Source organism: Lineus longissimus, chromosome 1 (assembly GCF_910592395.1).
Source record: "Lineus longissimus chromosome 1, tnLinLong1.2, whole genome shotgun sequence".
NCBI classification, from domain to species: Eukaryota; Metazoa; Nemertea; class Pilidiophora; order Heteronemertea; family Lineidae; genus Lineus; species Lineus longissimus.
In genome coordinates, this window is record NC_088308.1 from 23,405,490 (window position 1) to 23,432,238 (window position 26,749).

Here is a 26,749-nt window from a genome sequence, read left to right on the forward strand (position 1 = left end):
GCTGTAGGCACCTCTGTTGAGAGGGCACCCTGTCTACAATGAAACAACAAAGACTCACAATACACTCATGCAGTGAGTAAAACAGAACATTTCAAGTTATTTTCAGTTAAGAATGGCATACGTGTACCTCCAATTTTGACAATCAGTGCAATTTTCTTTTGACAACATTGGATGCAGAAACAGCCAAGATTTACCCTAAAATCTAGTGGCATGATCCATGGGTGGGTGGTGGTTACTAAGAAATGAAATTAATGGAACCTAAGTTTTAATCAGACTAACAAAACATAAAGCTTCATGCAATATGTGATTATACTGCTTTTATTTATATCCAGTGAATGTATCCTACAAAAAGCTTTATTATCAGTCCAACATGGTTGAATATGACAACAAACATTCAGACGTCATCTTGGATGGTCAATGTCAATCATAAGGGTTACTGTTGTGACCTATCATCATCTTCTCAGTCAAACCAATTGCTCAGTAACATGAGCTAGTTCTCTCAGCTCTTCTAGTTCATCAGTCAAAGCTTTCTCAGTCAGTAACCTCCATGTATCTATAGGCCTAGACCTCTGAATCCTACTTTTCCAATATCAAACAGCACAGTTTCATTCTATTATAACAAGTTGTTTTCAATCTCATGAATCAATGGGAGAAGTCTTATCATTGAGGAAGCTACTGTTGGGAATTCCAAAATGCAATCTATTACCCAGCACCTCATAAATCAGCCATAACTGCGCAGAACGGTGTACAGGTGGTACAGGCTACAGCAACAAAATCAAGAGCAAATCAATACAAAAGAACTGTTTACAAATAAACCAAAGAATGGAAGTAAAAAGCATTTATAAAAGTAAAAGAAACGTTTCACCAAAGAACCGACTTATGTTTCTAACTATTATATGTCAAAGATTGTCAATGATGGCTAGGTTGGTCCATGGAATCACTATCTAACATCAAAGCAAAAATAACAGGTATGATCAAGACCTCACGCAGTACTCAACAGAACAACTTTGGCAATACTTGGGAATCCACAAAGCAGGTAAAAATGGACTAAATCTCTCTTTAAATCAACCCAAACGATGGTAAAGCCAAGGGCTCAGAAAAAATCTTCCAACTCTATTTGTCCAACTATACTGCCATAGCAGGTACCAAAACTCTTACATTCAGAAAAGATTACAAGGATGTGAGTAAATTGAAATTTTAAAGTAGTAAAATATTGCGCTTAATATATCTGCCGCTTATAGTCATCAGTGAAAAGACGACAAGGACAATTTCTACTGATGATGACACTGGGCTGCAATAGGCACATGAGTTTGGCCAACCTAGTTTAAACCTTGTAACATGGATAAGAAGGAAATACTCAAAAGTTTCAACTTACTCACTAACACCCCTGGAACAGAATTTTCAAAAGTTTTATAGGATATTTTTGCCCAAAAAACCAAGATGTGTCATAGATAGAGCTGACAATCTTTGTATTTGAAGAGGCAAATTTCCAAATTATTGCACATCACCTGAGGAATATGCAGCAAATTGCACTGAAATCTTCATTATGAAAGAATTATTGAAAATGAGAGGGATCTCATAGGGCAAATGAAAACCTGCCTCTTCTTTCCAATGATACTATAATGAATATGATACTATGCAGTATAGATACGGCAGATGACAGACTAGTAGAAATCTCCAGTAGTTTACCTTTGGGCACATACTAACGGGGAAGGGGGTATGCTTAATGTACTCTGCCTTGTACTGTATAAGTGGAAACAATGTTTTAAATATGTTTTATGCAATCCTTAACGAATGACCTTATTCAAAAGCCTCTTTGGGGGTTCCAAATTCAGAAATATGAGTCGACTTCAGAGATTGATCCTTTTCTTTTATTTGCAACAGACATACATCCCTTAAACAAAGCAACCTCTGGTCATTTCAATTTCAATTGGCAGCAATATTTTTTTGGAGTTGGTGTCAAATATGTGTTTAAAATTAAATATGCCATATTTTGAGAAGAGATGACAGAGAATACCTAGGCTAATACGGACAGTTCCACACAAATATTTACACTTCTCCAACCACCCAGCTGGTAAGATGCTAAAGGAACTCATCCTTAGATGGCACTTGCTTTGATAGCTCAGCCCCCATATCCCCATAACCCTTCTTTCTGTCATAGTAGACACCACCTCAAGATGAGTTTCTTGCGAAAAAAGGGCGTACAGAAAGTAGGAATGGATTTCTGAATTTGGAACCCACTTATCCATGATGACTCCATTAGCAATGGGCATTATGTTTTCACCGCAGCTGAAGTAAACAAAAGGCTGTTCATTCAGCTCAAATGCAAACACTTGATCAGCTCTGCTGCGCCTAAATAGCAAAATGATACAAAAAAATCACCAACAATTCATTTACAAATAAGTTTCACATAAAAGGTCACGGTTAAGCATTAAACAGTGTGTTTCCTTTTCACGTCAAAAGCTCCAAAAGGATACAGATGATGATAATTCACAGAGGCATCGGCTTTGCACACAGCATACACAAAGTAATTCTTGCACTGATGTTTCCTGCCACATTCACATAAGAATTCAAGGCAGGAGTCCCTATCCTACTTAAAAACTAACTCCAAGCAGCATCTTGTTCGGACACCATCTTTCAGGAGACCTTCTTACGGTTACATTAAGAACTGAAACACTTACCCCTCATAAGTGTGGAGATTTGTCCCAGGCATCTCGAGGCGATTTAGACCAGATTCTTTGGACCCTGGAATGAGAAGCAAGTTGAAACTTATCAACTGGTTGCTGTTTGAAGTCAGTTCAAAAACATTTCTTCATATTGCGCTGAATCATTTGCCATTCCACCACAGGTTGCATTCCAAATGTTCTATGCAACTCAATGTGTAGGTCATCAAATGGTTATCTTCCAAAGCAATGTAAAAGAGTGAAGATTCGCAAAGATACAAGAGGTCAAGACCTGAAAGACCAAAAGTACAACGACACAACATCCGTGATTGTGCACATCACATCTGAAACAAACCAAACATGCTGTTAGTACCACTCCAATGCTCCACTAAGGTTTAATCAAAGGTCTGAAAGCCAGATTCTAGAGATGCAATTCGACCCAAATGAATGTGACTTATGAGTCATTGAGATGAAACCTTTCAGAGTCTCACCAATCCAAATTTGGATCAACCTTTGACTGCAATTGATTGAGACAACAGAGAGAACGACATGGTTACTTCTATCATTGAACAGATTCACAACACAACTCTCTGATAAAACTAGTACAAGTGGTAAAAATATCATCGGAGCTAGTTAAGACATGGGAATGAATTCCTCCAGAGCCATAAAACTCTCAGAGAGGCAAAGAAATCCAACATCAGATTTCTGCTTTGCAGGTCCAATTTAGAATCAACTGATCATCATTAAAAATCAACCACAGACAGACAGCAACAAAAGTGAGTCTCACCATTGAGCAATCTCAAGGACGGAATTTCCAATGACAAGAAATATAACAATATGGAAGCGTCCACAATAACAACAAGAGTCGACTTATCAGTGTTTAGGGAGGAGACATGAATCACAACAAAAAATATCTCCGAGATCAGTGACAAATGATGAGAAGAGACAGAGTTCACAACATTTTCTGTCCACAGTATAAAGAGACATCAACATGCAGATAATTGATGACTTTACCATCATAACCATAGTTGGAGTATGTCGGTCTTCTGCAGGGGGCAGTGACATCAGGGGAATAGCGATGAGGGTACTCTCCAGTCGAATGGCTCATATCATCATTGAATGTCTCATGGGGACTTTGGCGATTGTAGTTGCTATGGGGATTATGATTGCTATGGGGACTGCTTTTGCCAAGATGGCTGTGCATTGAACCCATTGGATATTCTCCCATGTCACTATGGTAACTACTAGGGCGACTCGATGGCTTGCTCTCCCTGGCTTCCCTCATATATCTATTCAGATCATTTTCCTGATATCTCGGCTGGTAATCAGGAGGGTACTCATTTCTGTTGTCATGGTAACTGTACTGGTTGCCAGGGTAACTGTTACGGTTTCCAGGGTAGTTATTTTTAAGTTCTGAAAAACTATTTCTGTCACCAGGGGGGACATTTTTTATTTCTGCCATACTATTGCGGTTACCAGGGTGGCCATTTTTGAGTGTTGGGTAATCAAGATGAGTACTCAGAGTTGGGTACTCTTGATTATATTTTGAAGGTGAATCGTGGTGTGCCTTGTCATTGTCGTGATGGTCCTTGGGCGGGAGGTAGGGCTCACGTTTTCCTGGTCCATCTTGATACCAAATGGAAGCAAAATGTCAGTTTTTGAGGAATATAAAATCACTGTTATATGCTGATATATACAATGGATAAAATTGCTAGCTGTTGAGAAATGTTTGCTTACATTGATCAGGCTGCTGAAGTTGTTTAAAGGCTGATAGTGATATTCTAGAGGAGCGGTTACAGATGGTAATCTGTCTGAAACTTGCTTGGTTCAAGTCAAGAGACAACGGTCTATAGACAGAACAATTCTAAAATGAGGTAACTCACCGAAAGCCATAGCTGTTGCAGCTCGCAGCTTCCGCTTGTATCTGGAAAGAAGATAAACACGAAATATAGAATACAGCATGTTTCCAAGTTTAAACAAACAACACTATTCTTTTCTCACAGTTTCCATTTATTTTACAAAACCAGCTTAGAACGATTGCAGTTTTTAATCCAGGTTAATAGCACAATGATAATAGACACTTACTTCCTCCGACAACAAAAGCAGATCAAACACGTCACAATGAGAAAGATGCCCAGTATAATAGCTACAAGACCAAGTGCCAGCTTAAAGTCCTTGACACTGTCCTTCTCCGTGACTGGTGGAACTGCAAGCTGAAAAGAAACACAAAAAAGTTTTGAGGAAATGGAATCTATTACTTGTACCAAGAATAAGTATTAATTGTTCAGCAGAACAAAGTGTTTTGATGGCAAAACGGTTATATGGCAAAAGAAACTGACTTTCAACTTGAGCGGAGTGACGGATGGGAAGTACAGAATATCTTTTGATATTTTGAACTAACAACAAATCCACTATTTGATTCAGTCATCGAAGTGTCAGCCATGAATCTTATAGGTCACCTGACTGAACTTACCACAATTTTGATGATGTTGTATTTATTGAAGAACTTGATGAGATCGTCATAATTCTGGTCAATCAGGCTAAAAATGGAAAGAAACATCTATGTGAAAACATCAATGAGTAAATCCTGACCATTGGGAGACATCATTCTCATGCAAAAGAAGCCATGGTATGAACAGTCACAGACTTCGTGCTTGATATGTCTATTTTCAAAAGTTTTTGAAGTACAAAATGTTATTCATGACAAATCATGGGGCAGCAGCAAAATGTGTTCTTGTGACTACTACACTGGTGCTCGGTTGACATCGGGACAGATTCTTGAGACTAGCTCATATTAAACCAAGAAGCCTGCTTTATACTTACTCTAGAACTGTTCGAGCAGGCATGATCTCTCCTGTGGAATTGTTGACAGCATGGAAAAACAGGTCAGTCCTGGTAAAGAGAATAATCAGCATCACACCATGGTAGGCACACTGAATTATTCACTAGTATGGGCTCTTACCTACTGTTAGCAACCACAACATATGACCATAAAATATTGATATCACAAGTATTTAGGGAGGGCAGAGGTTGACATCATAAAATTAGAAAACAAACCCTCTGATTGAATTAAGGAGTTGATACATAAAACAGTGATTTCGATTAAGGTTCATAAAGTGACTCCAAAGGCTAAAGATATCTGATAAGATCTCTCTTTGACCACTGTCTCCAGTCTAAGAGCACTCAGATATAGAGAAGACTTTTTTGACACATTTCAAACTAAGATGAGATACTCACAATTTGTCATTCGATTTACCGTCATCATCTTTATGAGTGGTTATCATATCAACATTGATGCGGGCCTTGATGATATTTGACAAAAACCTGAAAGAGAAACCTCATGACAGATGATTTTGTAGCGATGAAAGCATCTATTTCTCAGTTGAACATCACACCAACTGAAGGAAAAATACGCAATGGCCAAGCCAACATTAGTTGATCTCAAATAAGTCCTTAAAACTTACGCAGCAAATTCATCCTTTATCTTCCCGATAGCCTCGGTATCAGCTCGGAAAACACCCTTGAGACGCTGGTTAGCATTCAACATGTAGATCTGAAGAAAGAAAATTTTAATTAACGAATGCTATCACAAAAGGCCAAAGTTCAGCTGGTCATATCTGGTCCAAGAAATTGAAGTTGACTGGAATGCGTTCTCCAACTGAATATTCAAAGACACATCTTTACATTGCACAGATCCAAATCCTGAGGCTGAAAAATATTAAACTGTATACATTCGTATCTCAGTTTGTCATGACAACTTGATTGAGTTTGTTGTCAGGAAGATTCATAGTAATATCGAGCCCTCTACTGTGACCCTCAGACTAACACACATCCTAATACTTACCCACACATGTGCTGAGTCCATATGTCCAGCACTATCCTTGGCAATGACAGTAAACTTAAAGTAGCCTTGCATGTTGTCTTGGAAGAACATATTCGTCTTGAGAATGCCTGTTGTGTGATTTAAGATGAAGACTTTATAGTCCACAATCCTGGCACGGATCTGCTCCTTCAGCTCAGGCGGTGTTATCTTTATGGTGTCCTTGATCTCGTACGTGATGACTGCGTTAGGCCCAATGTCTTTGTCAATCACATAAGGCTGTAAGTAAAGTATACATGTGAATATGATTTGAAAAACGTCTTCATCATCAGCATTCGAACTGCACTTGAAAGTGCTATTCTCCAGGGAATATTCCTCCTCCAAGGCAGATGAGTATTTTAACCTGTCACTTGCTAGTCTTCAGCTAGAGGTACATGCTGGTGGAATCAACTTGTGTAATTTGATGCCTACCCAAATGCTGCAAGAATACCCAAACTACAATATTACTATCGAAGAACTGTAAATGTAATACTCACAGCAAAATTCATGACAGTAGAGTAGACCTGTGTATCTCTTGTAACACCTGCACTGAAGTCCTTTATCCTGAATTTTGGCGGGTTGTCATTGATATCATGAACATTGACCACAACTGGTAGCAAAGACTTATCTGAGGCGTTGTAGACTTGTTTGAATCGATTCAGGTCATTCACAACCGTAATGGCACGCCTTTTTCTAATAGTACTGGCCTTCTCCCGATCATAAGAATCTGAATACAGAATAAGAGAACACTCACATGGATAATACCCTATTATTGACAATCACTTGTACACGTGTATAACTGCTTGAGTTGATGTAGCTGATCACCTGATACAATACCACATTCCAAGTCAATATTTCTTTACATTTGACAGTGGCAACCGAGTCCCTGTCCAGTGATCTTACGGCGATAATCATAAAGAGATGCAGGTATATAAACAGAGCATTAGTACTTAATTGAAAGAAGCACTTCTCTAAAATATTGTTGTCAGAAAATAAACTCACCGCTGCAAATGTGCATAGCTTTGATCACCAGATCGACATGAGACGTTCCATGTAGATAACTGGATTCTCTGTCGATCTTCTTGGTAATGGTCAACACACGTGTTTCTCTATTCAGACGGAAGTAGAAGTCTGGGTCACCACCTGCAGCACAATGAAATGAAAATTTAGAAAATTGCTTTAAGTTTGAAGACCGTGTACATTGAGTAAATCTTTCGGATATATTTAAATCGTGCCTTCAGCACAGTTATTTGAAGGCCGACATAATTTGAGGCATGCATCTGTTTAAATATTTTGGTGAATGACAACTCCTAACTATATTACAGGATGAAACACTGTCTTTCTGAACAATTATGCAGCAATGAAATTTCAAGATAAAGTTTTAAGATTTTAGAATTTCAAAAAAACAATAATTCAGCAAATTGTGAACCAATGGCTAGAAAAATCTCCAGGATAGCAAACTAAAGCCTTACCAACAATATAATAACAAATCAGAGAGTTGTTCTTCAGATTTGAATCAAGATCAATGGCACTTGGCACTGTTCCAACGATTCCATTCGCAGGTATTCCTTCCTCTTGTACACTCATCTCAAATGGGGTCTTAATCTTGGAGGTATCAAACATTGGAAGGTTGTCATCAATGTCATCTATCTTCACTTTGATGTCCCGGCGTGTCTCATGCACTCCGTCTGTTGCTATCACCTGAAGCTGCAAAATTGAAAAACAAAACATAGCGAATTATTTTGAGATGCTTATCACTGGAACACAAACGTCATGCTTGCCATTAGACATCGCCGTCAGATGGGAGAACCTGCCAGATAGATTTATCAACATTTACAAATTGTTTCAAAATGTTCCAATACTCAAAGAACAAGTGGTCAACTTACAAAATACTCATCAATCCTCTCATGATCAGGCTCTGTGATCATAATAATTTTCCCTGTCACACTATCGATGTTGAACTCCTTCCAGTACTGCTTTGAATAAGCTACAGACTCGGAGAATTTGAACCGAATCGTACCACTCGTATCTGGGTCAGTTGCCTTTACTTGTGTCACTGAGATGTTTGGTTTTTGGCCCTAGAAAATAAACATACAAACAAATCTAAAATGCTGCTTGAAATACTAAGTTGATGAGCTGGTATCAAAACTGACCTCTTCATGAGCCCTAAAATGGTACAGGTACAATACCCCTTTCGAATTTGATTTGCCACGACCTCATTGTAGTTTTATCAAAGTAAATGACAGCTCACCTCTACAACAGAGAATGTTGCATTATCCAGTGGTGGTTCAATAATCCTGGGTGGATTGTTATTCAAATCCTCAATGCAGATATTCACCAGCGTTGAACCAGAATTCGGTGTCTTCCCATGGTCAGTCGCGACAACCTTCAGTTTATAACAGCCAATATTCTCTGTGAGTGGTTTCTTTGGACTGATGCCCCCAGTCACAGCATTAATGGCAAAAACTGCTGTCCCATTTGACCCAGCTGCATCAAAGCTATAAGTTAACTTTGCATTGTCAGCGATGTCTTTATCTGTAGCAGTGTAGGTCACAAAGACTTGGTTCAGAGGAGCAGTTTCTTGCACAGTGTGTGTGTAGACGGGTTTGGTAAATGTCGGCGTTTGATCGTTGACGTCCAACACCTTTACAGTGAACCTTTCTTCCTTCGTCCTCGGCTCAACACCGTTTGATGCCTGATTATTGTTATCAGCAGCAGTGATGGTCAAAGTGTATGTATCTTTTCTCTCACGGTCTAGCTTCTTGTACAATGTTACCACACCCTGGAAATAAGACATTTGAGGTGACAACATACATGTAATGGTATATTTGTCTCATCCAACTGAAACTAGAGAGAAGTTGTTGAGAGAGTGTGGTGTACCAAAACTTACTATAAGTACTCTATTGATAGTTATGCCAAACTTGTAACACTTCAATTGTGAGATTCTGCCAGGAAACCCAAGAAAGTATGATCTTATGCAAAATAGCCCTGTCTGGCACTTCCAAATTTAAGCAAGTCTAACATGCATCTACATGTACATGAGGCATATCGCATAAAAAGGAATTAGGAGATATAAAAAGATCCTTACCGTTGCACTATTGATGGTGAATTCCTTATCTGCATTCAGTGTATAGAATATCTTGGCATAGCTTCCTTGGTCCTTGTCCACAGCAGACATATTGGCAATAACAAGCCCAACACTCGCATCTTCAGAGACCTCTACCACAGATTTGAAGGGGAGGAACACCGGACTGTTATCGTTGATGTCTTGGACATGGACCGATACTGTAGCAACGCTTGTCTCTGGGGGCTTACCGCTGTCTATTGCCTTCACGGTGAAGTTGAGCCATTCATTCTGTTCTCTGTCCAATGTCTTCTTCAATGTTATGGTTCCTGTAATAAAAAAGAGAATGTAGTATTCAAAGGATATTACAAAGCTGCACAATTCTTCAACACAAACGCTTTCACTGCCAACACATAAATTCGCATGAAAAAATATTGTTTGCTGGTCCTTGGGGGGAGCATTCTCCCTCTAGCTACGGCCCAAGTCCTTCTTAAAGCACAAACTGAAGAAAAGAGACATATATTTATAGGTTTGAGGAGATGACTAATTCTTTGACTTACCAACGCCAGGATTCTTGAATTCGAATGTATGAGATTGATCCTGGTCTATCTCATATCTGACTGTGGTAGACTGGTCGAGGTCGATTGCAAGGACTGTTGTGACTTCTGCACCTGTTGCAGCACTTTCATACAACTGAACGATGTAGTTTTTGCTAGGTTTGAAGATGGGTGGGTTGTCATTGACGTCCTGGACAACGACATCAAGGACACCTGGACAACAAACAAGATTTCAAATAGATACTGACAATGACAAGCATATTCCGACAACCAAATTATAGCTCCAGTTTAATGCAGATCAGGTTTCAGCCACATGTACTAGTACCTGATCAGGTTAATCGGGAGATTCAACAACAAGGGTTACAAACAGACATTTTGTTCGGAAGTTGCATGATACAGTTCCTCTCTGAATTCAAGTTTTGTAATTTCCACGGAAATCTCTGGGAAGGAGAAGCATTGTGGGAAGGATACTTGGGAAATAGCACTGCCTTTGTGTTGGAATGGTTAATTTACCTAAAGCAGTTTGTGTGTTTGGATCAGGTGCCTTCCTATCAACTGCTTTGATAGCCAATCGTATCTCTACAGCCGCTTCCCGGTCCAGTTTGTTTGCCACTGTTACCTTACCAGTCTTCGGATCGATCTTGAACAGACCCTATAATAGTATAATAGTAATACGAATATATTTAACCCCTAGTTGCACTTATTCTACTGCAGATGGAGGAAGAGCAGATATTTCATAAAAATTTCCCATTCGTTAGTGTTGCCATCTTGCTGCAAGTGATCTCATGTTCCTTGGTTTTCTTGGATGCACAAAATTATGGTTTCTCACCTTAAAGTTATATTTGCTTGGTATGACAGGTTGTCCGTTCTCGTCCTCAGCAGTGATCTTATCCAGCAAGATACTGTACTCAATATCCGCATTTTCGTCACTATCCGTAGCAGTGAATGTATCAACAAGATGCCCGACATTAACATTCTCCAACACCTTGATCCGTTTAGATGTCGGGTTGAATATTGGTGGTTTATTGTTTACATCGGTGATGGTTATTGTAACAACGCAGGAACCAGTTCTAGATGGGGTGCCACGATCTATCACTAACATCTTTACATTGTATTCCTTTGGAAAGAGATCACGGTCAAGGTTGGCACCAGTTTCGACCGTGACTTGGCCAGTCGTTCCATCAACACGGAACTTGTCCGAGCCACCTGAGTCGATCCTGTACAATACTTCGCTATTGATACTGCCCTTCATATCATCATCCTTGGCTTCAACCCTTGAAACCTTTGCCCCAGGTTTTGTTGACTCTGGGATGCTGGCATTTGGACATGAAGTGAAATAGGGGGTGTTGTCATTTTTATCCTGTGAAGTAAGGAATTAAAAGGAAATGATTAACACCTTGCATGCCCAGGTATTTTTACTCTCTTCCCGTGTCCACATTTTCCACTCTCTAAAAAGACTCCAAGCAAAAGAATTGTGCGATCAATGCAGTGCCTCTGAAGTTTAATCTTAGATGAAACTCAAGTTCCTGACATGGTCTCAGTCGGTAGAAATGGTGTAGGTTAAGCTGGTGATAGGCGGTCATTCAGCGAATAGGTAATGTTAGTCACAGACATAACTTCATACTAAACACAAATTACCTGTACTGTGATCACCACATGAACAGAATTACTAAGTGGTGGTGTGCCCTTGTCCGTGGCTGTGACTGTGAGGTTATACTTGAACTTCAAGCTTGGGTCCATACTCTCAATATCCAGTGGACCATTCAGTCCTATGATACCAGTATTTGGATCTATTGTAAAGTTGTTTTTAGGGTCACCTCCAGTTATGGAGTAAACAACCTTGTTATTGACTGGCCCAAGGTCACGGTCAGTTGCCTGAAAAGGAAATGCAAAATGCAATAATCATAAAAAGAATGAGCTGTTGTGACATGTACGACATTATCATATTTTCAGTCTTCATAGTGACAGAGCTCTACTAGGATAAAATACGATCACACACAAGCCCATCCTCCAGATTAAGGTATGTCACGAGGTTGGTCTTGAAATGAAAGAATGAAATCAGAGGTAACATTTTCTCAGAAGATTGATGGACGCCACCAGGCAAACATACAGGCGTCTTTGAATCGCCTTTCAGAAAATGACTCCTCCTGCCCTCTGAAACTTATGTAACTTTACCATCTGAAATAATGAAAATAACCCCTCACCTCAACTTTAACTTCTCTTTCCAACTTGGTGTCTCCTTCCTTTACATGTCCCTCATAGCTATTTCGCACAAATATGGGTGGATTATCATTCTGGTCTGTCAACGAGATCTCTAACATAGTGGTTGCTTTAGAGTTACCCCCATCTGTTGCCTCGTAAGTGATGTAATACGTATTAATTGTTTCTCGGTCAAGTATGGTCTTATCCTTTATGGCATCTTTACTTGTTGTGATTTCTCCAGTGTTTTCGTTAACAACAAATCTGTAACAGGCAAATGAAAGCGATAAGAAAAAGTCACCCAACTTGGATTATCTGTAATAAACCCGATATATATGATTTGGAAGATGAAACAAAAAGAGACTGTGGAAAAAGTGCTTTGAAGACAAAAGAAACCAAACATTTTGTCACGAGGGGAGGGGCAAAGTTATGGAATGCTGGCACATCTGACAGCATGGAAGACACAGACGTTAGTACATTGCTGACAACAACTTTGTACATCAATGACAAAAACATTACATGCCATACATTCTGTCTACACAATCAAAGAGAGAAACAACAATGCATTAGGCTGGTTCAACAATGTTATTGCAACTCAGTTGCAAGCAATTTGGACCTGTTATGATTCAAACTTTACTTTTAGTACTGTCTATACTGGTATTAAACAGGTTAAATCTGGCACCTCTTACACAGAGCCTGACATGGAACAGACATCAAAAGACAAAAGGCATGCAACTTTAGATTTTAATGTCGTATTTCACACAAATGACCGCCAGTCGCGAGTGCACATCTGAATCAACACACGTGTTGATGTGACTACTGATGTAGATCAGACAGCAGCCCATTAAAAATGACAAATAGCGTAGAACAGTTATGATGCCACAAGTCACAACAAGCTACATGTACACTGTACAAACACATGTTACCTTTTGTAGCGATAATCTTCAATAAAACCACTACAATGCAATTCAAAATGACATTGAAATAATTGAAAGTATGGGATGTCCTACAATATTTGCTGGTCATGCTCTTTTCCATAAAGAATCAATGTTGTTAAAAGTAACAATGGGATTGAATGGTGAGGGTATTAAAGGGGAATAAGAGAATAAGAGTTTTGAGGCAACAATAACAAACTGCAATTCTAACGTTTTGAATAAAAAACTTGATGCTTTCAAAACTTTAAAAAAATGAAACAAACTAAACCAATTGAAAATTGACTTCACAGTTTGAAGTGTAAATACATACAATATTGGTTGACTGAAAAGAACAATAAGCATTCTGAAGCCAAGTAATAGGCCACACTCACACTAGGTATTGGAAGTTCATAAGTCCGTAACTGCTTAGTTTTCCTCAGAATGGAAAACACATGCTTTTCAAGGATAAATAACAAAATTGTTTGAAAATAAATTTGACTAAAAAGTAAATGAATCTTTTGACTAGATCCATTGGCCACATGGGTGATACACTCTTCAGAACTTACTTGCCAACTTGAGCACCTTTCAATGAATACTTCAGCTGTCCAAAAACACCAGTGTCTTTATCAGTCGCCTGTAAAGAAGACAAAACTCTCATTCCTCTAAGATTGTGTCTATCAAAACATCTCAAAAGACAAAACTCTCATTCCTCTAAGATTGTGTCTATCAAAACATCTCAAAGAGCCAAACAGATCACGTGCTTTAGTGTTTCTCAGGGCAAGTTGGGGTTCCTCTCTAATCTAACTTAAGCAAAGACTCAGACCTAACAACACACAAATTGATTCCAAAATAATGTACTACTTACTGTGATTGTAATCACTTTTGTTCCCTTGGCAGAGTTTTCAGGGATATTGGCTTTATAGACTTTCTGTGCAAACACTGGGTAATTATCATTGGCATCTTCAATGATGACCTTCACAGCAGCCTTGCTGGTTCTCTTTTCCGTTGTGTCAGTTTCTGTGGCAACGACCTGCAACAAAGATGAAAAACATTTGAAAGGCATTTTCTAATTTAGCACCATTCTTCATGATTTGAAACAAAAGGTTTATCACATTAGTTTAAGGCACATGATAATGTACATCCATTATGCACTAAATCATTTTCAAACCAATAGGAATATTTCAAGGATACATTTTTTTATCTGGCTGCATTACATTACAAAAACATTAACAAATTTCAAAATAGCTGAAACTGAGCATATGAGCCAGAAACTAACTAACGACTTACATCAAATATCAACTCCTTGACTTTCTCGAAATCTAATTCTGTGGAGTTTTTCACTTTAATCTGAACGTTTTGCTGAGATCCGTAAACAATCGTTGGCACCACCTCAAATGTCCCATAACCCTTCCCACCCTTCTTGACCTCAAGTTTGAATTTGGCATTGATCCCTTGATCCTTGTCGGTGACTGACATCTCCGTATTTGTTGGGATGAAGGTGACTAAACTCCCTGGCTGGGAATTCTCCAGAATCTTTCCCGTGAAACTCGGCTGATTAAATGTTGGTGTTTCATCATTCACGTCAGTGATTTTGATTTGGATTGTTGTCTCCGCGGTCGTGACTCCTTGAGGATTAGTTGTGACCTCTTCAGCCTGTAAAATGAATGTTTTACTTTATGAATACACTGTGTGAGTCACCTGCGCGCTTTATGAATACACTGTGTGAGCTGCCTGCGTGTTAGACAACGAAGCGCTTTCCACATTGACACCAAAAGAAATCGACATTGGATTGATCATTCCACACAGCAAGGGTGTGACGTAAAGTTTTATCGGGTTCATAACCACTGGCTTCGATTCCAACCTACCCACTAATAAGCCAACCAAAGGAAATAAGCTGACAAATTATATGCTCAGCAGTGACTCAAGTATCAAGTTGACTTCACCTGTTTTGCCTTTTGCAAAGTATTTCTCTCCCAGTGGAGGTTCACTTAATTTGCATTTTAACCCATCAAGCTCTCTTACCTTGACTTTGATACTAAGGACACCATTATTGGCTAATATGTTGCTATCTTCTCTATTTGGAGGCACTTTCACTGTTATCAGGCCAGTCTTGATACCAATGTCAAACTTTTCTGACCCAGCTGAAAAAGATGTCAAGGTAAAATCGGATCTGATAAATTGTAAAGGACGCTTTAAACACATGGTCATGGCCACACAAGGCTTAATGATGTACATGTAGTTTAAAATGATATAGGACTATAAAATCATACCATTTTTAAAAATAAGAGACTTTGTTGGGACTTTATTCCATGCCTCCCACAACCCGGTGCATCCAATTGTTAAGTCATAACACGTATCTGAAAAGAGGATGCACTTTTCAATACGTTTCATTCTCGTTTTTTGGCCCAGTGCCGCTGATGGAAATGCATCGCACCAAAAATATATAAGCTTGCCTTATATATTTTTGATAGCAGACTGATGAATCAAACAGTGGAAGCAGACATGTAAATGATCGAGTTGTTACTCACCTCCATTTAGTGAATATTTGATCTTATTTGGCACCTGTTTGTCACCATCTATGGCTGTGACTTGGAACACCGATGAACCCTGCAAATAAACAAAAGGACAACGGATCATTGAAATTGCTTCCGGTGAAGCTATATTATATATATAGGAGGCAAGCAGCCTTAAGCACCTTGAAAGATGCAACTCTGCTGTCCCGAAGATCATAACTGAGTCACAGTGGCCTACTGACCTGCACTACAATATCTCACCAGGCCAAAATATCACCCCTGTCAACTTTTCTTGTAAAATTTCAATCTAATTTCCCTACTCTTACCGCGGCAAGGTTTTCCACAATAGTAGCAGCATATGGCAGATTCAAGAATAAAGGTGCGGTATCCTGGACATCTTTGACATTCACAACCAACGTCCTTGGCGTAGATAATGGGTTGGATGCATCACTATCCTGAAAAAGACCATTCAGAAAATCAGATTGAAATATGAAATCTCTCAATTTCTGAAATCACTCATAAATGGCTAACGTGTTACACTCTGCTGGTGACAGTTAGAACAAACAAAGCTGACTTGAAATCAAAGAATACATATTCAAATGATATTATTTCATAACTCACTAGATCAGGAAAGAAAGTTGACGTCGACACTGGAAAAGTCACTGTAAACAAATTCTTCCTCAATGCTATGAAATAAAACTTCATAGTTCAAAAGAAGGAAATGCACCATAGGTGCCCAAAGACAATAACTTCGATCAGGTCATTGAGCTGGTACCAAATGTAAGCCAAAATTATCAAGCGGGACAGATTGGAGACATAGAGCATCAAGAAACTCCATTTTAATGAGATAGGTGCTCAAAAAAGGTCAGAGGAATGAGTTGAAAATTTTCATATCAGAGCTTTGCAGATGGATCAGTCCAAACCTCATTGGCTAAAGAAGCACACATGTGATGCAGTGGAGCCTAGCACCATGAAGAGAACAGAACGTACAACACCTCTCGTACCTACACACACTCAAATCCCTAGCAAGTGGTGGTTTGCTGAATCCACTCATATAATAGCAAGTCACATCCTTGCACTGGCTTCTCAGACTTCAAGCCCCATCCCTCTCTTCTACAACGGTACACCCAACAACTCCAAATTAAAGCCTGTGGTACACACATGTACATCTATTTCGGGCAGACATGGAGCCCAAGGTGCAAGATAAACATGCTAGATCTTCAAGCTATCCAACTTAACTCCGAGAAGTTCAACTACTCCCCAGCCATCACAGGACAATAACAACACATTGAAAATGGAGTCACTGAAACTGTATCTGTATCAGGGCCAAAAAGTCACAAAGCAGTGAGAACAACAATAATCAATAATAGAACCTAATGCTCCCAAAAATACCTAGCTAAGACAGAATCACTGGGTCAGAATCGATGCCAACTGGGAAATGCAGCGATACACACCGCTAGTCTGAATAGTGAGCAATACAACAATAACAATACGATATCGATTGTTGACAACGACGTGAGAGCTTGATATCCTCGACAAAGTGACACTCATGCGAATACTGCAGCCCAAGTGGACAACTCTGTGAAAGGTCTAAGGTATGTTCAGCTTTACCCAATTCACTCATGTTGTATCTATTCTATGTATTCACTCAGACACGTCGGGTCAATTAAACCTGGAGTTCACACATCAAACTTCATTGCCGAGCTCTCTGACCAATGCTGAAACAAGGCTACTGCCAAATACGTATCCTAGAAATCGTCACAACCAATTGACATCACCAACTTCTGGATGACCACTTCCTCATACCATAAGTTGTTATGGTCAATACTGAACATGTTGAATACATTGATGAGTTTAATATATAAAGTTTTTCCCGATATATTTTTCTTCAGAAGGCAACCAGTCCCAAAGGGTGAAAGAAGAGTTGGCATCAGTTGTCAGGCCGAATCACTCACCGTCCCATTAATGTTAACAGTTCCATTTAGTGCTGGGGTAATATCCTGATAAGCAACGAAAGGGGGAAAAAATTGATAAAAAATGTCTCCTTGAATGCTTGTGCTTTATACAACCTCAAATGAAAATGACATGTAAGTTCTCTATATTGTGCTTAATAAGTACAAAGCACTTCTCACACTCCAGTCAGGAGGAGTAAAAGATGAGATGCCTCTTTCATGCTAGACTACGTCTTTTCTGTTTAATTGGATTAGGCTGCCATCACCTGATTACATTGGGTTTAACCTACCGAGGCAATGACCTTGATATTGTATGTCGTTTTTGTCTCGTAGTCCAAGGGCTTGGCTAGTTTGACAGCACCAGAGGCAGCATTGATAGTGAACATATCACTTTCACCAGGCTAAAAGAGAAAGAAAGGTTTCATATGGCTGGAGAACAAAGGGAATACAGTGACTGAAACATTGGAGCAAACTCATCGTTTTGTGGGACATCTGAAAAAGGAAAATCCCCATGCCTAATGGTAGATCAATTGTTTAACAGATTGTCTGTTTTCATAACAAATATTATTCCATTGAAAGAGGAAGCTAGCTAAACACTAGCTCCATTAGTAATGCTTGTCCTAGAGCTACTGGCATGACTGGTGACAACATGCTTTTTAAATCTGCGACATAACTGGTTGTGACATTCAGCTCTAGAAGTTCAATCACAAAGGAATTCTAACCGGAAAATTTTTTGAATTTTATTCATTAAACTAACACTAACAGGCGCTTCTTCCTTATTTTGACTTGGGTTTTGTCATCAAATCAATGCACGGGGCAAAGCATTACCTGACATCATTGCATTGTAGCAGCCCGTAGCATTATAATATAAAATCGTCATCAAAAGCATGCTCCATAGCAAAGTTATTAGCTCTTTGCCTTTTCTTTCACTGATTCCCCTGATGCAAGAACTTACAGCTAGTTTGTATGTGACTGACCCACCAGCTCCTGTATCTTTATCTGTGGCAGTTACATCAAATATCACAGTGCCAACAGGAGTGTTCTGAAAAATAAGTCCGAAGATTAAAACAGTTATCAGCAATGCCAATTTTCTCTTATATTCATTTGGTGCCAAACCAAGGCGTAACTAAAGATTCCTCTATCTATTAATCTTCATATCCATTTACCAAAAAATTAGTTCTTTGATTGAGTTTTGGCTGGACTCCAAAAGTGAGTGTATCATTTTCACTACAAGTAGGATCATTGCCTTGGAAAAATTTGCTTATTCTGGCTTACCTCTGGTACATCCTTGACGTATGAACCTTGAAACTCTGGCGCGTTGTCATTCACATCAAAAACAATCAGATTCACATTTATGACACCCTGAAAAAGACAACAGTCAGAATATGAAAAAAAGCTGAAAGAAATAAAAAACTATCAAACCAGAAAAAAGGCTTTAGAGGAATATTTTAATGTATTGAACATGTCAGTTCTGTTCTTTGGTCCAAACTTGATAATCTTGGAAACACCAGAAGCAGCCACATTACTCCTGCTGTTTGGAAATTGGCAATCATGCTGGTATATATATATATGGTCTCGGAGATAATACAATAGACTGAAATAACCTTCATAGTTTTATGTGACTTTTTGTCCAAATGACGCAATTTATTCACGCAGGTTTGATGGGAGATATATTCTAAAACGCATTACATTTCCATTTATATCCTGGAGGCAATTGAAAATGATAAGATCCAGAGATTGTAGGTGAGATGTCACAAATGGTGAAGAGTGATGATTAGGTTGGAGGAGAACAGGAAAATGTGGTAACATATCAATTAATATTGGAATCTAAACTTGATTGGGAACGGACACAACACAGAAAACAGGTTGGAGAAACTTATCATGAACAATTCACAGGTATCAGAATAATCATGGATAATCAATATGTACATGTATGTATGCCATGAGCATTGGTCGAAGAAAGCGACATGTGATGATGTGTTCAAAACGTGAAGAAAGCTGTGAATTCAATAAAGCTCTCTGGATTCCGACACTGTGTCATGATAGTTGGTCCCACATCATTACAAGATCAGCAACAAAATAATTTTGAAATGGAAAACAAAAAAAAAGGTGCTGAGAGCATCAAGATAACCTGTGAGGTGTAAAAGGGAAGAAAAAAAGTTTTATTTTATACAGATAATGACTTAGTCTTAACTAAGCACTGTTCTCAGATCTCAGCTAATAGTGTTTCAGCTGAGCTGTATTGCATAGATGTAGCAATAAAATACAGTCTATGCTGAACCCCATATTTTGTCAACAGCGAGCTGGGTCACCCACATGAATTACTCTGCTACTTTGGCCAGTTTTAGCAATGATTTTCATAATATTGTTTCATAAACATTATGAGAGCAACCACAGATCAATAATAATCCCAATTACAGCACACATTCCAACATGAATGATTACAAAAGGTTGTGCTAATGGTTTATAATGAGGGATGGTTGGTCTGAAACCTTCGGCTTAGATTTAAAACATGGTATAATTAAGGGGCCATCTCAAATAATGATGGGGATAACCACAAGTCTGTTACATCTACATCTACATGATGGGGCCATTTTTGAAACACCCTGCGTTAAATGGTCACTGGGTATCTTCCCTGTATTGGATAAGAAATAAAACAACAATAATATTACATGATAATGTGATCAAATAATTGTTATGAATGTAACAAGCTGATGCCACCTATTGAGGAGAGAGATGTTCCTAGCTTTAACCCCCCCCCCCCCCCCCGCCAGTATTAACTCCAAGCTCAAGCTCTGAAACCTGGAAAAAGAAACCAGCTCCCTACAAATAACTGTTTCAAGCATATATGACAACTGAACTGAACAATGGGAATGAAGCACTACCTTATTGCAACAACTTGGTTGATTTGACATCAAAATAGGTTTGGGCAGAAAAAGCTAATTTCTAAAAAATTGTACTTTGTGGTCATTGATTCATGTAAAATGTAGGCAATGTGCAAAAACTTAAAAAGATATGCTCAAATTGAAAAGGTCGGCAGGTCTGTTTGACAGGAGATACTCACAGTGTTATACGCGTACTGATGCGGTGAAGAAGATGGTGTAGACAGTAAACACAAAGATACTATAACATGCAAGTAACCCCAATCATTTGTAGATCGGATAATTCCTAACTGGACACTATTGGATTATCAGAAAAAGTTTCTAAAAAAAGTTTCTAAAAACCCAGGGTCCTTGATGACTCTGAAGCGGCAAATGAGTTAAGGAGAGTGTTTGATGAACACATTTTTCTCGATGACAATGCTTTTTAGCTCCATGAACATGCATAGCAGCCGCTATTTCTGATAACATGCAGGATATCTTCCTCTATGCACGACATCGCTCAGTCCACAACACAATAACAAGAAAGCATGCAGGCAACCAGTTTCTAAGGAGATATATGACAGGCATTCCAATTCAATGCAGAGAGCCAGTCATCATTAACTTAAAGCCAGAAAATAAACATCAGAATCGATTTTCTAGATGGCATGGTATAACTTGATAGTCTGTTCAAGGTTTTATGAGTTCATATTCTTGTGGTATCATATCATCTTGAACAAGGCCATGGCGCCACAACCCGTTTGCCCAGACACAGAACAATGAAACTGGAAGCATAGCAAGTGTGATAAATGTACATGTTGTATGTACATCCTAATAGGGTGTTGTGTATCGAAACCATCCACCATTCTCAGGAATTGGATGTTGAGGACCACACCTATATTTGTTAATGAGAGATCTCATATCCTTCATATCGATTTAAGTCTCGCGTTGCAGTCATGATTGATTGAAATCAACAATTCCTTCATTAATGGATTTTTCTGCTTCTATGACAGTGGGGATTAGGATTTAGCTTCAAATTTGTATAGTGTGAGAGGGTTTTCTTTTCTAAATCTTGTTTTGTTTCAAATTTAAGACTGAAAGGCAGCATACGGCAATACGAGCAGAGTGACCAGAAATCAAAACAAGTCGTTTTCATCCAACTTGAGACATTTGGCATATGAATAATATTTGACAGCAGGTTCCTACCTTCCACCAATATTCATCAGTGATGGTACCTTGGTGTTTAGTCGAATCATTTTAAGAACCCTACAATTTCAACAACCTGAACAAGTATTCTTGAAAATTGTACCATGCATAAGGCCTGGTGTCCAATGTACACATCTTGACTATAACATCACTACACCGTTTGTAAGCCACGGTGTTTCGAAAAGTGTAAAAGATATTGAGCACACTTCAAAACTCTACTTGAGGTGCTCCACCAGCACACGGCCAAAAGAAGGTGTGTCAGTAATGTAATTGCTATCAGCAATAAGGCAATTAGGGAAGTTTGATATCACTTTCGGCGATGGAGATCACTCATCCAACAGACTTCAAGGGCCATGGTCACTTGAACTGCCCACACACTCATTGCTTCACAGTAAAAAAACAAGTATGAGACAATGACTAGACATCTGATGTTTGCCAAAATGGATTGATTTTTATAGCAGTAATGCAAAAAGACATTGGGCACTTTTTGTAATCAAATGCACTACCATGTTGGGGTGTACAAATTTGGGTCCGTACATTGTTCTCATACACCATGCGCAGCAATCAAGCTATACTTGGCATGAGGTGAATATTGATTATATCGCCATGCAAGCTCAATAGCGCCAATCAATCACATTCCATACATAAATGAAATCCTCAACAGCCCCAACCCAGTTTTTTCTCTCTAAATTGCACAGACAGAGTCAACATTTAGCTGATCACCACTCTGTGCAGACAAAACCCTGAGGTTTGATTCCTGGCCTGGTCGCATGTAGCCAAGTTCAACCAGAACATGCCATGTCAACAGGAATTGCTTCCAGGTACTGCAGTTCGATTTTCAACTTTAGGTGAAGAGAACAATCAGAGACCAAGCTAAACATTTTTGAAAAGACCTCTAAAACAGTTATTCACAAGCGGACACTATAAGCTGACTTGACACTTTTGATATTTCCCCTCTACTTGCCAGTCAAAACGTAATGCGAATTCCATGTTCAATGATATCCAGAACAATTTCTTGTGTGACAGGTCATTGGTGACAACTCAATACCTTTCATTCACACATTGGTAATAAACTATTCCGAAAATCAGGCTGGCAATATCAATTTGAATGATTTGTTGATTCAGATGTGAAATACATCAGTTACAAAGTCCTTTTCAACGGGCAATTGCTTCAGAAAGTGATAATTTGACAAGTCTTTTACTATCACAGACCATTTAAAGTCAATGCTCAGTCGTCTAGGCATTTTCCAGTGATATCTTCACACATAGATCAACTTTTCTGATGCCTTGAGTAGATTTGGACAGAATCTTAGAAATGACTCGAGGTATACTTACTTTATTTGATGCTGAATCTGTGGCTTGGAATTTTAATTCATATTGATCTTTCGTCTGAAATGATTAAGAGTATAAGACATAGTCAGAAATGACCAGGGACTTTTGGGCTCGGTTCTGCGATAGTCAGCTAGGTAGTGACTTCAAACAAAGCTGGTCAATTTTTTAGTGAGTTTCCCACTTTTCCAAAGCATGAACTCTAAGATTGTGTCTCTGCTGTGATTTTCACTCATACTATATCAACTCAAAAGACTGATATATCCCCTTCTGTACTTTCTTAACGCCCCAGATGATCAACAAACCATTAAATCCCAGGTGTTAATCATATTTTTACTAGGATATAATAAGCGGTGATGGCCAAACCAAACATCCACAGAGTCCGGCCACAACATGAAGCAGAGCGGATAAGAACTCCAATTGGAAAGAATCAAAACTAGATCAAATCAATTATCATCGAACAGAAACTTACCTCTCTATCTAACTTCTTTTTCAATTTGACTTGGGCAGTTAATTTGCCTGTCTGCACCAGTGTTACCAGCTCATTTGTGTCAGGGCTTAAGGGATCTGTGGAAAACGTCACTCGACTATCATCACTATCACGGGCAGTTAAGGTGAAGAGAACTTTGCCTGGAAGACAAAAAATTTAATTTTAGGGAAAAGCTTGAAGTCAGACTGAGTCAAAGTCAAAAGTGCTGTCAACAGCACAGTCGTGACATACACTGTCAGCTCTTTCTGAATAAAATACTCAGTAGTTGACCAGACTAAGTCTTCGGTCATGCCCATGTATCAAGTAATTGACATGGTAACATGAGGCAAAATTGCAAAATTGAGTTTGACATGGGGATGTTATGGCTTTGTTGAAATCGCAGAGTTGTAATTCCCTTTAAAAACAATACGTTTGTTAACTTGAATTCAAAATTCAAAATAATGGAGAAGACTAATTTGTTTAGTTGTTTTCAGCAGTTTCTCATCCAACCACCCTGGTCAATAATTATCCACTTACCCACAGGTATATTTTCATACTCTGTAACTGGGGCATTCGGCCCTATGATTGTTGGTGGGTTGTTACTTGAGACTGAAAAGGATGAAGATCAAGCATGAGGTTTAATATTTCGAGATGCTTGGTCAGAAGACATATATATCTTGTGCCTATGTGTCGGAGCTTGCCATCCAAGTGGATCTATGTGTTTCCAATGTCACTATAAGTGCATAATAACATTGTAGGTCAGTGCTTTGGACAGAGAAGAGTCATCTGTATATTTAGGCTTGCAGATCAACACATTAGAACAGATTAGAAGTTTCATCTTTTTCTTTTAATGCAATTTCTTTAGAACAGAAGAGGATTGGTACCTTCATGTATTTCTTTACAAAGTATTTCATATCCGCTAATTTTTTAATATACGACTGTTGAGAAAACCTGTCTAGAGTAACCCAGATCTTATTGTTATACAAAATACAAGTACCACCAATACCACCCAGTTCCACAGTTATCAAGTTAGACTAGTTAGACACCAGGACTCAAATTTACGTAAGGCTACTGCTGCCATGGTCGTTGCGCCCTCTAAAATCTCCTTTCACACTTTCAAATACCCATGTCAAAATGTCATGGCTCTGAAATGGGTTCCCTAAGCAACCCAGTTAAACAGAACAACTAATATATTTTAAAAGCAAATCATCCGAATGCTAGCTGTAATTTACAAGAATAAGCAACTTATTTACAGCAACTGCTAAAACCATTGTGCAGTTTGACACCACACAACATCAGTCAAAACGAGTTTCAGAAGAAATGTTGAGCCCAGGGTATCAGTGTGTCCATAATCATTATGAAACAAGGCTGAACATTTAAGTTAATACATTTTACATTTTGCACCAACTGGCATGGAGCAAATATTTTGAATGAATTAAGCAGTTACTCATTATTCAATATTTGACACTCTCCATCACATGGTGAAATATGTTTTCTTGAAGTTCAATATGCACAATATCGAGAATGTGTGATATTCAAACTGAATTATCACCGAATTTTTTGAGAACTTTGAATATGCTTGTTTTGAAAATGAACTAAAATATGGTGAAAATTACTGTAATAATGTATATAGAGATAATAAATGTGAATTAATTCAAAAGTTAGGCGTAATTTTGTGTAATACCGGGTGTACAGTTGAAGTGTACATAATAACAAGTGGAAGAGTGTTGGTATCTTGGTTGGTGAACTTTTGATTATTACTGTATTCACTCAATTAAGTGCACACTTACAGCCACTAAAGTGTTTTCTGTTACCATGTGTGTAAGTGTTAAACGTTTGATCATTGTGCATCAGCACTTATTTTCTGTTACCATGGGTGCCTTAGGGTAAGTGTGGTAAATCTGACTGTTGTGCATAGCATGCAATACTATTCTCATCGAGTCAGAAGTGATGTATCCCTTGCTGCGCAACAGGACCTTATATAATCTTGTCCGTCACACAGACTCAGTCATAGGTACAATCATAATGTTGGATGAATGTTACAATACAAGAACATAGCAAATTATAAACACTTCGATAGCAAATTATACAAAGCTAAGTCATTATTTAGAACTGGAGTTAGCAGAATGGATCTATTGTTTTAGTGGGACAGAACAGAACTGCATACGAGGGACAGTAAAACATTTTTACCCGACACACTGACAAGCTCAGGGTTTCTATGAATCTATCCTAAGCAAATCTGTGGTTGACAACATAACTGGAGACATTGCCTTTTCTCTGAAACTGGACATTTACTTACTACATGCACTCGATTAACATCTGCAGTATTGCCTATCACAACTCACGCTGACCGTAAATGGGCAAATACCCCAGTCAGTAAACAAATTTACAAAAATTCTAACTACAAGTACAAGTATTTGCAGACAAGAATAAAGCAGATTTAAGTAATTAAAAATTGGGTCTTGTAGAAAGCTAATATATGCTGGCATCAGACTGACCAGTCCACCTGAAAATAATCAAATCAATGTGGTGATCAATTAGTTGTTAGTGGTTGCATGCTGAAAGTACATGTAAGAGGAGAAAGTAGAACACAAGCAGATTAGGGCGGAGTGGTTTCAGTTTTGAAGACAAAGCCATATATCATATTTCTGTGTTCTAAGAACCATTTACTATCATATTGGCTGATGTCAATGACAAAACATATCTATAGAAGGAGATTTAGCCATGACAACAAGATGATTGACAATGTGATAGGAAAGGGGCTGCTAATTGGTTATTTAAGGTGTTGTCATGGTTACATTGCAGGTTGCAGCGTCTAAAATCACTTGTTTGCAGAGCGCTTCAGGGAACCCGCAGATGAGGGCCAACAACTGAATCGTAGTTAAGGGTGACAGCAATTATTTTGTCATACAATCACATGGCTTTAGCGTAGTTGAATGATTGAAACCTCTTCAACCATTTACTTTAAACTTGTTCTCTTCTCCAAAACCAGAACCACTCCGACCAGCTGTTAAAAATAAGGGATGTGCTCATCTAGAAACCAAATATACTAGTTAATTACATGTGAGTCTATACACACTACCAACCTTGTCCTTGCACTGCAACACAGTTCCAAATAGATCAAGTGATGTGAACACAGGCGTTTCATGCAAAATAAAACATAGAC

General features: G+C 38.6%; 1 protein-coding gene across 4 annotated transcripts in view; it reads right to left on the reverse strand.

The window, feature by feature from the left end:
- The window catches only part of LOC135493053 (cadherin-23-like), a 48,838-nt gene that overhangs the window by 12,518 nt on the left and 9,571 nt on the right, over positions 1-26,749 (reverse strand). For 3 of the 4 annotated variants that reach the window (XM_064779929.1, XM_064779912.1, XM_064779920.1), the window contains exons 3-34: positions 24,121-24,192; positions 23,587-23,744; positions 23,121-23,174; positions 18,997-19,083; positions 18,677-18,763; positions 18,012-18,122; positions 16,096-16,224; positions 15,785-15,863; positions 15,279-15,397; positions 14,544-14,909; positions 14,122-14,286; positions 13,823-13,890; positions 13,269-13,298; positions 12,348-12,606; positions 11,782-12,018; positions 10,973-11,503; positions 10,657-10,795; positions 10,147-10,356; positions 9,611-9,915; positions 8,774-9,304; positions 8,409-8,600; positions 7,995-8,229; positions 7,525-7,665; positions 7,020-7,249; positions 6,508-6,762; positions 6,128-6,216; positions 5,901-5,987; positions 5,487-5,555; positions 5,137-5,203; positions 4,749-4,876; positions 4,547-4,587; positions 2,682-2,745 (exon numbers count right to left, since the gene is read on the reverse strand). In XM_064779929.1, coding sequence (XP_064635999.1) covers positions 2,682-2,745; positions 4,547-4,587; positions 4,749-4,876; positions 5,137-5,203; positions 5,487-5,555; positions 5,901-5,987; positions 6,128-6,216; positions 6,508-6,762; positions 7,020-7,249; positions 7,525-7,665; positions 7,995-8,229; positions 8,409-8,600; positions 8,774-9,304; positions 9,611-9,915; positions 10,147-10,356; positions 10,657-10,795; positions 10,973-11,503; positions 11,782-12,018; positions 12,348-12,606; positions 13,269-13,298; positions 13,823-13,890; positions 14,122-14,286; positions 14,544-14,909; positions 15,279-15,397; positions 15,785-15,863; positions 16,096-16,224; positions 18,012-18,122; positions 18,677-18,763; positions 18,997-19,083; positions 23,121-23,174; positions 23,587-23,744; positions 24,121-24,192 — 5,335 coding nt within the window. The remainder of the gene's footprint in view (positions 1-2,681; positions 2,746-4,546; positions 4,588-4,748; positions 4,877-5,136; positions 5,204-5,486; positions 5,556-5,900; positions 5,988-6,127; positions 6,217-6,507; positions 6,763-7,019; positions 7,250-7,524; positions 7,666-7,994; positions 8,230-8,408; positions 8,601-8,773; positions 9,305-9,610; positions 9,916-10,146; positions 10,357-10,656; positions 10,796-10,972; positions 11,504-11,781; positions 12,019-12,347; positions 12,607-13,268; positions 13,299-13,822; positions 13,891-14,121; positions 14,287-14,543; positions 14,910-15,278; positions 15,398-15,784; positions 15,864-16,095; positions 16,225-18,011; positions 18,123-18,676; positions 18,764-18,996; positions 19,084-23,120; positions 23,175-23,586; positions 23,745-24,120; positions 24,193-26,749) is intronic. The other variant, XM_064779933.1, reaches the window with a different exon arrangement.